The sequence below is a fragment of the Doryrhamphus excisus genome, linkage group LG19 (genome assembly GCF_037039965.1).
Source record: "Doryrhamphus excisus strain RoL-2023G ecotype Guam linkage group LG19, RoL_Dexc_Guam_v1.1, whole genome shotgun sequence".
NCBI classification, from domain to species: Eukaryota; Metazoa; Chordata; class Actinopteri; order Syngnathiformes; family Syngnathidae; genus Doryrhamphus; species Doryrhamphus excisus.
Genome location: NC_136375.1, coordinates 800,226 through 817,500, shown reverse-complemented (window position 1 = coordinate 817,500; position 17,275 = coordinate 800,226). Strand labels below are relative to the sequence as shown.

The 17,275-nt window shown below is 45.1% G+C and overlaps 1 protein-coding gene and 2 non-coding genes across 3 annotated transcripts in view; all 3 read right to left on the bottom strand.

Moving 5' to 3' along the window:
- fndc3ba (fibronectin type III domain containing 3Ba) overlaps window positions 1–17,275 on the bottom strand; it is a 73,294-nt gene that overhangs the window by 32,684 nt on the left and 23,335 nt on the right. The window contains exons 2-3 of the mRNA XM_058057896.2: window positions 13,915–14,060; window positions 8,660–8,735 (exon numbers count right to left, since the gene is read on the bottom strand). Coding sequence (XP_057913879.2) covers window positions 8,660–8,735; window positions 13,915–14,031 — 193 coding nt within the window. The 5' untranslated portion in view covers window positions 14,032–14,060. The remainder of the gene's footprint in view (window positions 1–8,659; window positions 8,736–13,914; window positions 14,061–17,275) is intronic.
- On the bottom strand, window positions 1,700–1,782 carry trnal-uaa (transfer RNA leucine (anticodon UAA)). Its single transcript has one exon. It is a non-coding gene; the product is annotated as a tRNA-Leu (tRNA).
- On the bottom strand, window positions 2,396–2,478 carry trnal-uaa (transfer RNA leucine (anticodon UAA)). Its single transcript has one exon. It is a non-coding gene; the product is annotated as a tRNA-Leu (tRNA).

Below are 17,275 nucleotides of genomic sequence, written 5' to 3'. Positions count from 1 at the left end.
TCCGAATTTTTACTCAACATGACAACTTGACTATGACTTTATTGTGCATCTTCCCAATTTTGGAAAATTCCAATTCCAGATCATTCTAAAAAAATTATGATTTTCAATATATTCAATTATTCTTGCAAATTTTCCCAAGCAGAAAAATGACATTCTGGTCAAATTGTAAACATTTCTTCTGAGCACAACTTTATTATTTCCTGACAAAATTCCTAATTTCTTCCAACAATGTGACTTTTCCCATAAATGTATGGATTTCTTATACCTGGCCAAGACTTTACTCTCTCATCTTTTTGGGCTTTTTCCTTTGGAAAAATGACTACTTTTCATTGTTATAGCATTACTTTTAACGTAGAATTACTACTAGTAATACTAGTCTAATAATTTTGCTAATTTGAAACAAAAATCTTCCAAAATTTTCTTGGAAATTTCGACATGTTTATGTAAAATTCCAACTTTGCTTTGTCCAATTACAACCTATAATACTACTCCATCAGGACGCCATTTTCCTAAATTTGTACACGTTTTCCATGACAAAACTAAAACGCCATGAATTTTCCAATATTTCCTGTATAGAATTCCAACTTTTGTTATTAATGTTGGACGTTTTTCACATCAAAATTCCCGAGTTGTTGAGACAGCAAGAGCAGCTTGCCACCTTTGTTCCCACTTTGCCGTCCGCCTTGTGATCCCGCCATTCCCGGAGGATGAGTCACGGCGGTCTGACGGCAACGAGTGCACAGAGGCGTGACCTTTGACCCCGGTCTAATCAAAGCGAAGCACCCGCCGGCATCGCAACGCTAATCAACACATTTGTCCCTTTTCATCAGACCCATAAAACGAAGAGCGATGGAGCCGCTCCAAGGCCCGAACACGAGCAGGGACTTTCCCCCCCGACGTGTGCAAGATTCCATTCCCAAGGAGGAAGTGAAGACAACAAAGAGGTTGACTGCAGCCTGCTCAGCTCCGCCCACTGACCCACCCACGCTTCCGTCGGTCCAATCAGGCCAACGGAAAGCTCACATGATGCAAACAATCGCATGTGGGAACTGGAAGAATCCCCAAACTTCCTTTTTCGCTCCGCTAATCCTTGCTGGGAAATCTATGGATCAATGGCGGAGGAGTGGTTAGCACGCAGGCCTCACAGCTAGGAGACCTCAGTTCAATCCCACCATCGGCCATCTCGGTGTGGAGTCTGCATGTTCTTTCCGGGATCGTTCCCTGCCTGCGCTTCTCCGTAGCCGGCCAGGAAACTTTCCAAGCGCCGCGTTCTTGGCCTGAAGTCAGTTAGCAGCGGCGGCATGGAGGTGACCGGGGTCGCCGCCTGGGAGGAAGCGGCCTCGCCCACAACGCACGGCGGCAGACACGAGCAGACACGCATGGTCTGATTCTCTCCCTTTTTGTCCTCCTGGTCTGTTTACCTTTCCTGCTTCTGTCGTCCTTATTTCCACTCCACTTCTCCTCCCTCCTGGAACGTTCATACGGCGCCGGCCGTGTAAGGGCATTGGCTTCACGGAGGAGCGCTAGCTAGCCGGACGACAACAACAACAACAACAAACACTCCCATTGTTCGCTGTTTGATGCAATAACTCTTTTACTCTGAATATGTATATGAATATCATATTCATCATATGATGGATTGGTATAAAATGAGGACTTTTTTAAGTCCTTGGACTCGCTATAAAGTATACTCAGGTTCTACCAGGAGTGGGGTTCGAACCCACGAGGACTATCGTCCATTGGATCTTAAGTCCAACGCCTTAACCTCTCGGCCATCCTGGTGGGACAGAGGACTAGACTCTGTGGTTCCTGAGGACCATACGGAACACTAGGAGCATGACAATTCCACGTGGTGAAAATTCACTTATCACGGTTTTGTCCACAGTCCAAAACCGTGATAAACGAGGGACTACATATACTGGTATCAATGTTGTACTCCGTACCATAGTACCAAGTATTTCAAAGTATTCCCTTGGGAAGTCACTAAAGCAAGGGTTAGAATTTGTCAATAGCCAAATAACAGTGATAAACGAGGGACTGCTGTATACTGGTATCAATGTTGTACACCGTACCCTAAGTGTTTCTCAGAGTATTCCCTTGGGGAGGGACTAAAGCAAGGGTTGGAATTTGTCAATAGCCAAATAACAGTGATAAACGAGGGACTACCATATACTGGTATCAATGATGTACTCCGTACCATAAGTATTTCAAAGTATTCCCTTGGGAAGTCACTAAAGCAAGGGTTGGAATTTGTCAATAGCAAAATAACAGTGATAAATGAGGGACTGTCGTATACTGGTATCAATGTTGTACACCGTACCCTCAGTATCTCAAGGTATTCCCTTGGGAAGTCACTAAAGCAAGGGTTTGACTTGCTATGAAATACACTCAGGTTTACCAGGAGTGGGGTTCGAACCCACGAGGACTATCGTCCATTGGATCTTAAGCCCAACGCCTTAACCTCTCGGCCATCCTGGTGCGATATAGGACTAGACTCTGTGGTTCCTGAGGACAATACGGAACACTAGGAGCATGACAATTCCACTTGGCGGAAATTCACTTATCACGGTTTTGTCCAGAGCCAAACAACTGTGATAAATGAGGGACTGTCGTATACTGGTATCAATGTTGTACTCCGTATCATAAGTATTTCAAAGTATTCCCTTGGAAAGTCACTCAAGCAAGGGTTGGAATTTGTCAATAGCAAAATAACAGTGATAAATGAGGGACTGCCGTATACTGGTATCAATGTTGTACTCCGTACCATGAGTATTTCAAAGTATTCCCTTGGGAAGTTACTAAAGCAAGGGTTGGAATTTGTCAATAGCCAAATGACAGTGATAAATGAGGGACTGTCGTATACTGGTATTGAATTTGTCAAGAGCCAAATAACAGTGATAAATGAGGGACTGTCGTATACTGGTATTAATGTTGTACTCCGTACCCTAAGTATCTCAAAGTATTCCCTTGGGAAGTCACTAAAGGTGGTTCCTGAGGACAATACGGAACACATAGGAGCATGAGAATTCCACTTGCCGGAAATTCACTTATCACGGTTTTGGTCCAGAGTCGGGGAAATGCCGGATATGCTGGAGCCTACCCAGGGCTGACATCGGGGTACATTGGGGTTCGAACCCCAAGAGGACCATTGTCCATTGGATCGTAAGGCCTTAACCTGTGGTCCAATACACTCGTGTGCCATCCCAAAATTCCCAACGTGGACACACAAACCCAACAGATTTTTCCACTAGTGAGCTTTTTTTCCACCCCGTGTGCTCGCCACAGTTTGGTGGTGTCGGTGGAGAAGTGCACATTCAGGAAAAAAGACTCAGCAGGAGCGAGACGACCGACTGACTTTGAGCGTCGTCTCGGCCAAGTGGGACAAAAATAGAAAGAACAGAGAAATACTATATGAAAAATTGGGTGTGCGTGTGGGCGGACGGACAGACGGGCGAACAGACAGACGGGCGGACAGACAGACGGGCGGACAGACAGAGGCGTCCCTTCTACAGTTGAAAACAGAAGGACGGGAAAACATATTGCACAACCATATTTAGCTGTTCTGCTTCCATCCACTTCCAAGGAAACAACATTGCGCAATAACAGGCAGCTTCCATGGAATGAGAGCACCAGCTACGGAGTTGGAAGTCAGAGAGATCAAGTCCATCAGTTGCCAGCTAATTAGATGGTAAAGACTCAGATGTTCGCATCACAGGTCAAACCTTTTCAAAGGTTAGCGTCTGCTATGCTAGGTCTGCTATGCTAGGTCTGCTATGCTAGGTGAAGGCTAGCATTGCGTATCCAAGGGTGGGACTTGGACTATGTGGATTCTTTCAGGTCCTTTTGGTTGTTTCTCTTATGCATGATGAAGGTTATTATTAATAATAATAATATGATATCATATATACATATTATATTATATACATATGCCGTACAACCAATCAACTCTATAATAACCAATTAGATGATGGCGGTGATGATGATGATGTCACATCCTGCGTGGATGGCAAGCAGTTTCCCGCTTTTCCATTCAAGCCCGGCCCCCCCAACCCTTCACATACCCCCATCAATAAACCCCCCACCCTGGCCTCATCAGCCCACATAAAAGTCCAACAAAGAGCAAACAACACAGTAAACCAACACAGCCTTGTAAAACACACACACACACACACACACAAACACACACAAAAACACACACACACACAAACACACACATGCATGAGCACCGGTGCATTCCAGAGCCGGGTGCTCGAACACACCCTCCAGAGTATTGCCCTTTGATGTGAGTGTGGGAAAGCACTGGGGAATGGTCTTGGTGGGTGGGGGGGGGGGGTGCATAGAGGGGGGCCTGGGGGTTGGGGGGGATGCTAATTAGCAGCCTGATAGAAGCCTGGAGACACGGTTCTTACAAGCTGAATTTTCTTTCCACCTGAAGTTGAGAAGGCTACCAAAATAAAGGTACCACTTTTGGTACCATTGTAGACCACCACACTGCATCCCCCAATTGTTCCTCTTAATCCAAAACAGGATCTCACTGTTTTATCCTTAAAATTCCCCACAAAGTGGGCCTTAATGGCACACTGAAAACTTATAATAATAATAATAATATCATAATTGCTACAACAAAACAAAGTAGTAAAACCATACACTACTAATCCTAACCCTACTAACCCTAACCCTACTAACCCTAACCCTACTAATCCTAACCCTAAAACCATACACTACTAATCCTAACCCTACTAATCCTAACCCTACCCTATCCCTATTAATCCTAACCCTACTAACCCTAACCCTACTAATCCTAACCCTAAAACCATACACTACTAATCCTAACCCTACTAACCCTAACCCTACTATCCCTAACCCTACTAATCCTAACCCTACTAATCCTAACCCTACCCTATCCCTATTAATCCTAACCCTACTAACCCTAACCCTACTAATCCTAACCCTAAAACCATACACTACTAATCCTAACCCTACTAACCCTAACCCTACTAATCCTAACCCTACTATCCCTAACCCTACTAATCCTAACCCTAAAACCATACACTACTAATCCTAACCCTACTAACCCTAACCCTACTAATCCTAACCCTACCCTATCCCTATTAATCCTAACCCTACTAACCCTAACCCTACTAACCCTAACCCTAAAACCATACACTACTAACCCTAACCCTACTAACCCTAACCCTACTAACCCTAACCCTAAAACCATACACTACTAACCCTAACCCTACTAATCCTAACCCTACTAACCCTAACCCTAAAACCATACACTACTAACCCTAACCCTACTAACCCTAACCCTACCCTATCCCTATTAATCCTAATCCTACTAACCCTAAGCCTAACCCTACCCTATCCCTATTAGTCCTAACCCTAACCCTACTAACCCTAAGCCTAACCCTACCCTATCCCTATTAGTCCTAACCCTAACCCTACTAACCCTAAGCCTAAGCCTAACCCTACCCTATCCCTACTAACCCTTACCCTAACCCTACTAACCCTAACCCTAACCCTACCCTATCCCTATTAACCCTAACCCTACTAACCCTAACCATAACCCTACCCTATCCCTATTAACCCTTACCCTTACCCTAACCCTACTAACCCTAACCTATCCTTATTAACCCTAACCCTACTAACCCTAACCCTAACCCTAACCCTACTAACCCTAACCCTAACCCTACCCTAACCCTACTAAGCCTAACTTTACCCTATCCCTACTAACCCTTACCCTAACCCTACTAACCCTAACCCTCAGCCTAACCCTACCCCTAATAACTCTAAGCCTAACTCTACCCTATCCCTATTAACCTTATCCCTACTAACCCTAACCCTAAGCCTAACCCTACCCTACCCCTACTAACCCTAACACTAACAACCCTAACCCTAATCCTACCCCTACTAACCCTAACCCTAACCCTAAGCCTAATCCTACCCCTACTAACCCTAACCCTACTAACCCTAACCCTACTAACCCTAAGCCTACTAAGCCTAACCCTAAGCCTACTAACCCTAACCCTAACCCTACTAACCCTAAGCCTACTAAGCCTAACCCTAAGCCTACTAACCCTAACCCTACTAACCCTAAGCCTACTAACCCTAACCCTAACCCTACTAACCCTAACCCTACTAACCCTAAGCCTACTAACCATAAGCCTACTAAGCCTAACCCTAAGCCTACTAACCCTAACCCTAACCCTACTAATCCTAACCCTACTAACCCTAAGCCTACTAAGCCTAACCCTAAGCCTACTAACCCTAACCCTAACCCTACTAACCCTAAGCCTACTAACCCTAACCCTACTAAGCCTAACCCTAACCCTACTAACCCTAAGCCTACTAAGCCTAACCCTAAGCCTACTAACCCTAACCCTAACCCTACTAAGCCTAAGCCTAAGCCTACGCCTACTAACCCTAACCCTACTAACCCTAACTCTACTAACCCTAACCCTACTAACCCTAAGCCTACTAAGCCTAACCCTACTAAGCCTAAGCCTAACCCTACTAAGCCTAAGCCTAAGCCTAAACCTAAGCCTAAGCCTAAGCCTACACTGTGGATGAAAGCCATGCCAATGAGTAAAGGCTGGTATTAGCTGGTAAAAATAGTTTATACCATATAAACAAATAACGTTTGATTTCCATCACATGCAAGGCTGGATTGTCAGCAATGTGATATCTTTGGATGCAAAAATGAAGACCCCCCCCCCCCCCCAGGTAAAAAGCAAACCCACCCAAATGTCCCCAATATTTAGCAGCAAAGGGGAATTATTGGACCGTGCAAAGTTGGAGCAAACCCTCCAGGTTATTTTTTTTGGTGCTAATAAAATGCAATATTCAAATAAAAGAACGGTAATGAGTTGCACTTAGCCCCCCCCCCCCCCCCCAGTCTTTACCCGGGGGGGCTTGGGGCTGCCAGAGGGCGTGAAGAAGGAACTCAAGGCTTCGTGCTGAAGCAGCAGCTAACAGAGAGCGCTTGATGGAGATGCTGGTAACCCCCCCCGCCCCCCCCCCCCACGCACACGTGTGCACAAACATGGCGCCCACCACCTATGAAACCTGCTCAACTCCTCCTACGAGCGTGTGGTGTGTGTGGCCCCCCCACCTTGATAATATGCACACTCAAACATGAAATTAGCCGCCACAGACGCTAAGCAATGGCGGCAAAAACACAGCAACTATTCATTCATCGTCATCGTTCGTCTTCGCTATCCGCGCCATCGCTCCCACTTCCTGTCAGGACGTTTATCAGCACTATCTGGCAACCCGCTCCCGGAGGAGTTGGCCCGAGGCGGGAGGGGATCCCTTTCATTTAAAGGGGGAAAACAATCAATTACCTGGCAACGGGTGGAGAAGAAGGAGGTCATTGGTTTGAATATCACATACGGTGGGGGGAGGGGGGTGAGGGGGGGGGGCGGTGGGGGTCGGGTTGTCGGTTTCGGAGCCGTCTCCCAGAAAAGCAAACCTTTAACGAGCGAGTGAAGAAAGTGCGGAGGGGGCGGCGGCGGGGCGGGGAGGGGGGCGGGCAGATTGTAAAAACAACAAGGGGGCCCTTTCAAAGTCTGCTGACATCATCAAAGTGAGACGCAGCCATGCAGGATTAAGGGGAATCCCCGTCTTATGGTTCACATTTTTCTCTCTGGAGAAGAGAAGAGAAGCTTTACAACGTTTACACCCTTAAACTTGTTACTTTTGTCATCTCTAAGCTATATTACCGGGATATCATATTTACTCATATTCTCATATTTTTTAAAGACTTCACCAAACAAAGTTAGGGATGTTCCTACATTTTGCTGATGCATTTGAACGCACCACTTTTTGTTTGAACCGATACCAAAATACCCATCAGAAACATCTGATGAATTCATTCATTCATCCTCACCTAACTCCACACAGAGATGGCTGAGGGCGGAATCGAACTCGGGTTTCCTAGCTGTGAAGCCTGCACGCTAAGCACTCGTCCGCCATGCAGCCCCTAATAAATTCTAATAAAAATGTTTTCCCTACTTTGCGGTGGGAACGTTGAGGTTTAATAAAAGTTTTGTGTTTGACTTTGGTCCGCCATGACATGTCCAAAAAGGTTCTCCTCTCATCCTGTGTGGAAGTGGTTTTTGCTTCTTTGTCCTTCTTTACCCCTCTCCATTTGAAAATCTTTCTTAAATTCAGAATTAAAGGCTAAGCAAAAAATAGGGATGAAAATGTGACTATAGGGTTGTTATTTTATGTTTAGAGGGCTCTAATAATGCTATCAATTGTATTTAGAAAATCATACAGGAACTAGAAAAGCATAAACCATTTATTAATACGGAATCCTACCGTTGGGGAAATTCACTTATGGTGGTCGGGTTTGGAACCGCTACAACCAGATGTGGAAGGTGGAAGGTCATCTTTTCAGAGTTCATCCAAAAGTAAATAGAAATAATCCGTTCCAGTGTCAAAATATCACCAATGGGAAGCATTTAGTACTGCCTTTAACCTACAAGTGTAAAAATAAGTGATGCAAATAAGTGATAATAATGCATCATAGTCAAATGTGAATCATGTGACCACAAGGACGTAAAAAGATCCATTAGCATACAAACATATTAGCATATGTCATAGCCACAACACGTCGCTATGGCAACACAACATCCGTCAAAGGAGCACTGACCCTGGATGCATTGCAGCGATCCGTCCTCGGCTCGGATGGTGAACGTCTCCCCCGGGTTGACCTGCACCAGGATCACCTGCGCCCAAACAGAGGAGTCAAGTTTAGGAGACGCGCTATTGCATCATCACGGTTCCCGTGGGAACGACGCCATGACAATCACACGCGCTGAACGTGTCGCCGCCGCGCAGGGGAGCGTCTTACCGCCATGTCGTCCGCATGCAGATGGTTGAGTGCGTACACGTGGCTGTAGATGTGAAACAGGTGACCCTCCATTGCACACGTGCACGCACACACACGCACACACACGCACACGCACGCACACGCACGCCGTCTAAGTGCTACAGGTGTGCCATCGGAAAACCTTCATATCCTGTCTTTGGAGTCCGCGTGCGCTCCCGTCTCGGGTCTTAAGCTGCGCCTCTCTTACGCGCACGCACACACACGCACACACGCACACGCACACGCACACTTCCTGCCCTGTCTGCTGCTGCAGCGGCTGCTGTTGTTGTTGCCATGGGAACCACAGCATAGTACAGGGTGACCCGTGTTTCGCCAGGAGAACCCCCCTCCATCAGACCATGTGGGCGGGGGCCGACGCCGAGCGTGTGCTCTTCGTTTTCTGTTCTTGTGGCGCAACGTTTGACAAACCTTTATCAGCGTTTCACATCTTTGTCTCTGGGGGGACATCTTTGTCTCGGGGGGGGGCATCTTTGTCTCTGGGGGGGACATTTTGCTGGTCCATGCAAGGACAATGCTAGGAAAGTAGGAACCTTTGTGCATATTGTTATTGTTCTATGTTGGAGTCGCATACCTTTCATCATCTCACCTGGAGATGGAGGACATTTGTCTCCCTCTCTGTGGGGACATGTTTGTCTCTGTGGGGACATGTTTGTCTCTGTGGGGACGTCTTTGTCTCTGTGGGGACATGTTTGTCTCTGTGAGGACGTCTTTGTCTCTGTGGGGACATGTTTGTCTCTGTGGGGACATGTTTGTCTCTGTGGGGATGTCTTTGTCTCTGTGGGGACATGTTTGTCTCTGTGGGGACATCTTTGTCTCTGTGGGGACATGTTTGTCTCTGTGGGGATGTCTTTGTCTCTGTGGGGACATGTTTGTCTCTGTGGGGACATGTTTGTCTCTGTGGGGATGTCTTTGTCTCTGTGGGGACTTGTTTGTCTCTGTGGGGACGTCTTTGTCTCTGTGGGGACGTCTTTGTCTCTGTGGGGACGTCTTTGTCTCTGTGGGGACATGTTTGTCTCTGTGGGGACGTCTTTGTCTCTGTGGGGACGTCTTTGTCTCTGTGGGGACGTCTTTGTCTCTGTGGGGACATGTTTGTCTCTGTGGGGACATGTTTGTCTCTGTGGGGACATGTTTGTCTCTGTGGGGATGTCTTTGTCTCTGTGGGGACATGTTTGTCTCTGTGGGGACATGTTTGTCTCTGTGGGGACATGTTTGTCTCTGTGGGGATGTCTTTGTCTCTGTGGGGATGTCTTTGTCTCTGTGGGGACATGTTTGTCTCTGTGGGGACATGTTTGTCTCTGTGGGGACATGTTTGTCTCTGTGGGGACATGTTTGTCTCTGTGGGGCTGTCTTTGTCTCTGTGGGGACATGTTTGTCTCTGTGGGGACATGTTTGTCTCTGTGGGGACGTCTTTGTCTCTGTGGGGACGTCTTTGTCTCTGTGGGGACGTCTTTGTCTCTGTGGGGACATGTTTGTCTCTGTGGGGACGTCTTTGTCTCTGTGGGGACGTCTTTGTCTTTGTGGGGACATGTTTGTCTCTGTGGGGACATGTTTGTCTCTGTGGGGACATGTTTGTCTCTGTGGGGACATGTTTGTCTCTGTGGGGACATGTTTGTCTCTGTGGGGACATGTTTGTCTCTGTGGGGACATTTCTTGCAGGTCCACACAAGAAAAATGCGAGGATGAGCTCCTTTTCTACTCCTACACGGATTGTTATTGTATGTTCATGAAGTCCAACCTTTGACAAGCCATCTGTACTGTGAGGACATCTGTCTCATTTTTTTTCTTTGTGGGACATTTTTGACTGGTCCTCACAAGAAAAATGCTAAGAAACAAGCTCCTTCTGTGCATATTGATATAGTTTGGGTCGCATACATTTTGCATCCCACCTTTATTTGGAGGACATTTGTCTCTGTGGGGACATTTTACCTTTGTGGGGACATTATTGGCAAGAAAAATGCAAGCATGTGCTCCTTTGATACGACTACATATTTGGTTTTCTGTGTTCATGTGGTCCCACTTTTGACATGCCATCGTCACTGTGAGGACATAGTATGTCTCCGTGGGGACATCTTTTCCTTGTGAGGACTTTTTGGCTGGTCCATGCAAGACAAATGGGAGGAAACTGTCTCCTTCTGCATAGATTCATATGCAAGCATATTTTTCTATGCTTGCCTTTTGACAGTCCGTCTTTACTGTGCGGATATCAGTCTTGGTGGGGACATTTTTTCCTGGTGGGGACATTTTGAAGACAGACAAAAACTGCTAGGGTGAGCTGGGTTGACCATTAGACCGTGCGGCCATGCATGCGTGTGTTGCCACATCTGTTTGTAAAACATTCCGCAGAGTTCCTGTTGCGCAATAATCTGTATAAAGTATTAAAGTATTTCTGGAATCATCACGGAATCATGCATCTGGGAGAGGGAATTGTCCTTCCTGGGTAAAGGATGCTTAGCGAGCGCAGACCTCCGCCAAGGCCGTTCTAAGAAAGGCTCATTTGGGTCATGTGAGGAACTGATGATGGTTTTCACATTTTATTATAACAGTGCTTGGCTTCTTTATACACTTGCATTTCACATACACTATCGTTTAGTGCAGGGGTCTCAAACACGCGGCAAGTGTATGGTATCATGTACCCAGAAAAAATGATTACGTTTGATTCATGTTCATGTTAAAGGTTAAATAACTGTTAATAGTTATCCTCCCTATCCGTGTGGAAGTGGTAAGTGATATGAAAGTTTAATGTTAGTTTGATATGGATGCTGTATGGTATCATGTACCCAGAAAAAATGATTACGTTTGATTCATGTTCATGTTAAAGGTTAAATAACTGTTAATAGTTATCCTCCCTATCCGTGTGGAAGTGGTAAGTTTTTGGCTATTTAAGGCTAATTTTAAGGCTAATTTCAAAAACAGACAAGCGAGCAGACTCAACACACACACACTCTACACACACACACCGTACAGACACGCATGAAGAGATAAATCTGTATAATCACGGGCCTCCATCTCTGGTTGCACACTAAGTTTAGGCCGTCTAACTGCTAGCATGCCGTAGCCAAAAACACTCCCCCGACACCCCCACTATGAGAGGAAGATACGGTACGTGCACATCCTCATCATCACTCCTCCACGCAACGTGGCTGAGCCTGTGTGACGTTCAAGGTCTCGCCCCTAATTCAACAATTGGAAATAGCCTTTTAACGTGTTAGCCTTGACGCTGGAATGTAAACAGTTTAAATGTGCTTTTAGGAAGCCTGATTTAGCCTGTCTGCAGCTTTAATGCTAATGCATGCTAATGAGCCGTGTGTCTCCAAGAGGTGCTACTGTGTACTTTATCCACACTACTACACCTTTAGTATTAGATGCCGTATATTACATACAAGTGTTAGCAACAGTAGCATAACTAGCATGTGATGCTAGAGTGCTAACACTTTAGCATCTTTAGCATTTAAACATTTTAACAGCAACGTCATGCGGGGTAAGGCTATTCCCTGAAGAAAAACAGGATCCAACGTAAGACTCCCACATCTGTAGCTTTATTTGGAGACGTGTAGCGAAGCCTACGCATGGCTATGTGAGTTCCGGTGCTAACATTGCATCACATTTCAACAGCAACATCCTGCTGTTAGCCTACTTGCGTAAGAAAAACTAAATGACAATAAACGTAAGCCTCCCACGTCTGTAACTGGGTGCATTTATTTTGAGATGTGTAGCGAAGCCTGCTCGTGGTTATGTCGTAACAGTGATAACATTACAGTTGTTTTATTAACAGCGACGTCATGCTAGGTTGGAGTATTTGCTGAAAAAAAAAAACATGATCAAAGGCGCCGTTCCCATCTCTCATTTTGAGATGTGTAGCGAAGCCTTCATACAACTTCATGAGTTCCAATGCTAACATTACAGACATATTTAAACATATTTAAACTTATGGCTCCCACGTCTGTATTCAACTGATGCAAAGTTGGCCTTATTTTGAGATGTGTAGCGAAGCCTTCATACAACTTCATGAGTTCCAATGCTAACATTACAGACATATTTAAACATATTTAAACTTATGGCTCCCACGTCTGTATTCAACTGATGCAAAGTTGGCCTTATTTTGAGATGTGTAGCGAAGCCTGCGCACGGCTACGTGAGCGACAGCGCTAACATTACAGCCACATTTAAAAGGGAGCCATTATGCTCATTCTTCGACCCTTGGTATCGAGTTGTGGACTCCTATAGAGCAGCTACACACAATAACCAGCACAGAAAGCTCTCTAGATCCTCCAGACTCTGCACCTATTCCAGATATATTTTTTGGGATTTTGTGCTTCCCTTTTAAAAAATGTCAGCTTTTAACATACAGGAAGTAGAGACACGGCTACATGAGCTACTGTGCTAACATGCTATGCTATTTTTGAAACGAGTTCATCTAGCTTGGGGGCAGAGGCTTTGTCATTCATGACATTATGAAAAACCGCAAGTTCTAAAGCCAGGGTTTGAGCACCGCTGAAACGAGGAGGAAAAGTGAGGGCGACGATGGACTTTTGGCACGTTTGGTGCTCATAAATATGCTCCAGGGACACAAACGACTGGCAGAATATCATAAAAATAACTGGGGACATTCCAAACAGGAAACAGGAAGCAAACGCTGTGCAAATCTGGCCTTGAATTAAAGGCTGCATGCTTTAAAAAAAATCAAAATCAGCAGTAAGCGGCCTAAAAATACATTTTACAGAAATGCAAATAGAGCAGGATGTGACTCAGCGGTGACAGACTACGTGATGTTTCCCATTAGCGGCGCTTGGAATGACACGCGGCACACGTCCAGTCCTTCTACTCCGCCTGGCAACACTCCCAACGTCACTATTGTCTTGTTGTCCTGGAAGGATCATTTTCACGACATTTTTCTAAGCGTAGATGTGGTTTTGTAACGCAACCCCAGACACGCCCATTTACTGAACACGGCAGGAAGCGCGTCTGTGCATGTCGTGCGGCCATTCATTCAGGCGGGATGAAAGAATGCGTCCTACCTGCTGCGCTGCGTCACCGTTAACCATGTGAGGCATGAGCGGGACCTCCCCGTTCAGGAGAGGGGGCGGAGCCAAGTCCAGTGGAATCTGGTCTGTCATCATCATTGTGACGTACATTCATGGAGAAATTCACTCAACTGTCCTACCTGGGAAAGTACAGACACACATGAGTCATGGTGCATTCACATAAACACACACACGCGTGTATTTGCCTTGTTGGCACACAAACCAAAGGTCAGCTCGTGGTTTCCTCGGAGCAACCAAAGCTCCACCCACCGCCAGGTACTTCATCACATTTTTATGTTGATTTTAATAATGTCTTTTTATTTACAACATATTGCGCAACTGCAGGGTCTTGAGACACATGCTAACTCGCAAACTAGACAGCTAGCCACCTAAATGCTAGCCTTCAAGTTATTTCCTTTCAACTTAAATAGCCAAAAACGTACCACTTCCACACGCATAGGGAGGATAACTATTAACAGTTATTTAACCTTTAACATGAACATTAATCAAATGTAATAATTTTTTCTGGGTACATGATACCATACAGCATCCATATCAAACTAACATTAAACTTTCATATCACTTACCACTTCCACACAGATAGGGAGGATAACTATTAACAGTTATTTAACCTTTAACATGAACATTAATCAAACGTAATCATTTTTTCTGGGTACATGATACCATACAGCATCCATATCAAACTAACATTAAACTTTCATATCACTTACCACTTCCACACGGATAGGGAGGATAACTATTAACAGTTATTTAACCTTTAACATGAACATGAATCAAACGTAATAATTTTTTCTGGGTACATGATACCATACAGCATCCATATCAAACTAACATTAAACTTTCATATCACTTACCACTTCCACACAGATAGGGAGGATAACTATTAACAGTTATTTAACCTTTAACATGAACATTAATCAAATGTAATAATTTTTTCTGGGTACATGATACCATACAGCATCCATATCAAACTAACATTAAACTTTCATATCACTTACCACTTCCACACGGATACGGAGGATAACTATTAACAGTTATTTAACCTTTAACATGAACATTAATCAAACGTAATAATTTTTTCTGGGTACATGATACCATACAGCATCCATATCAAACTAACATTAAACTTTCATATCAAAACTTGTGTCGGCCCGCGGGCCGCGTGTTTGAGACCCCTAGTGTAAAAGGAAAATCGGGTGAATCCATTCAACATTTAGCATCCCAGCTAACTAAGCACAATCCCGGCAGGAAGGGAAGGGACAACATAAACAACCAAAAGCGCTCACATGGAAAAATAGCAGCGCTAATTGGCTGAAGGTCAAGCGCAAACAGCGCCAAGGTGTCCAAGCTGTCACGAATGTGCACTCGCCGGACGTAACATTAGGCACACCTGCATCGGCTAAGGGCGACCTCGGGTCGTCACTGCTCTACTATTGCAGTTTCCCTGATGTTGGGGATTATTTTAGTTTGGAGCCGTTTTGAATATTTCTACACTGCAAGATGATGTCTGCGGTAAACGACTTGCCAGCGGGGCAATCACCAAATGACATGGGCGAGCAACCGTGCCAAGGGTAATGCCATCTGGATTATTTGGAGCAGGGGTGTCCTAACCTTTCCCAGTGAGGCCACGGTTGGCTTTTTCACTTTTCTGGCCTAAAAACGGAGCTAGAATTTAGTCTCCGGTTCAATGTTTGTCATCAAGTTTGGGGTGGCTCTCTGTGACATCACAGTGAATCTGGCTTCCTTATATGGGCATGCCCTGTCGGCCAGATACGCTCTAGGACCGCCCTGCCCACAGCTCCGCTTTGCTCTGTTTACAGGTTGCTAGCTATGGCTCCCAGGACATCTTCTACGAGGCAAGCTCAGGCAGAAGCGTTGAAGTTGGTGATTCCCAGCAAGGGAATGCCGCACTCTCATGTCCACTACCGAGATTGTCTGGACTTAGCTACCACTCTTTGAGTCAGGGATCTCCATCTCCATCGAGTAGCTCATGAGCTCCTAACCACTTTCCAAACGGTTCATTCCTTTATTATCAACTCCTATTCCCACCCAATTAGAAAGCGGGATCGGGCGGTAGTCCACAAGTCCAAGGGAAAGCTTGGGAGTCTGATATTTCCATTTGTGTTGTTGTGTTTCTTTATTTAGTTTTATCTTAAATGATATATTAGTGTGCCGTGGGGCCAATAAAAAAACTGTTGTGGTCTGCAAATGGCTCCCGGGCTGCAATTTGCACACCCCTGTTTTTATGTACATTATAAAATGCGGCGCTGGTCTTTAAGAACCTGGAAGGACGAATCACATGACAGTTCTTTTGGGACTCAACGATCGACACGCCGCCGTACCGTCGCCTCGCTCGCCTCGTCCAATCGTGCCAAAGGAAGGCTGGTGTGGCGAGTCGGATCGGAACGTAGAGAACTGGTTCTTTTGGAGCAAAACACAAATATTACTAACAGAGATTCCCAGAAGATTGCACGCACACACACACACACACACACACACACACAGTGAATCAGGGCAAGGAAATGTGCATCTGTTATGTATACACACTCAGCATGATGACACACACACACATGCACACGCACACGCACACACACGAGTGTGTCACGATGCGTCTTTCACTTTCAGCCGCACATCCTCTCGCACCGACGAGGTGTTCAAGGGGGTTCGTAGATAACACAGCTGGACTTGCACCATCGACACATTCACTCCACACACACACACACACACACACAGCACCTTCTGGCAGCCATGTTGGCCCCGCCCCCTCCTTCTGTTTTAATCATATGTTTTTGTTCTCCCTCAAACTCCTTGACTTCTCCATCTGAGCCCCGTTCCCAGCTCGGCCTGGCCATCCCATCCTACACACACACACACACACACACACGCACACACGCACACACACACACACACACACGTATGTGCAGCTTCCAGGACACATCGCAGACAGATGGGAACGCCACTCGCTCCGCTGCCAGGAAAAAGAAGAGCGAGACGGAGGAGAGAGAAAGAAACTCAAGATGACTATTGGCTGTACAATTATAAAAACATATATTATTATGAGTATTATTAATGATACGGCATATTTTTTTTAATATATAAAATGTTTTTTCTTTTTAGTATTATTATATGTTTAATTTATTTTTTATAAAATATAATATTTTTCAGAGTTATTCCTGTTTGTACTATTATATACATATTGTATTTATATAAAAAGTAAACATTATTATTATTATATGCCAAATTTTTAATACTGTATTTATATGTTTTTTTATCAATATATATAAAATTATGATGATACATTGAAATTGTATTAAAGATTTCTATTCAAAAGTCA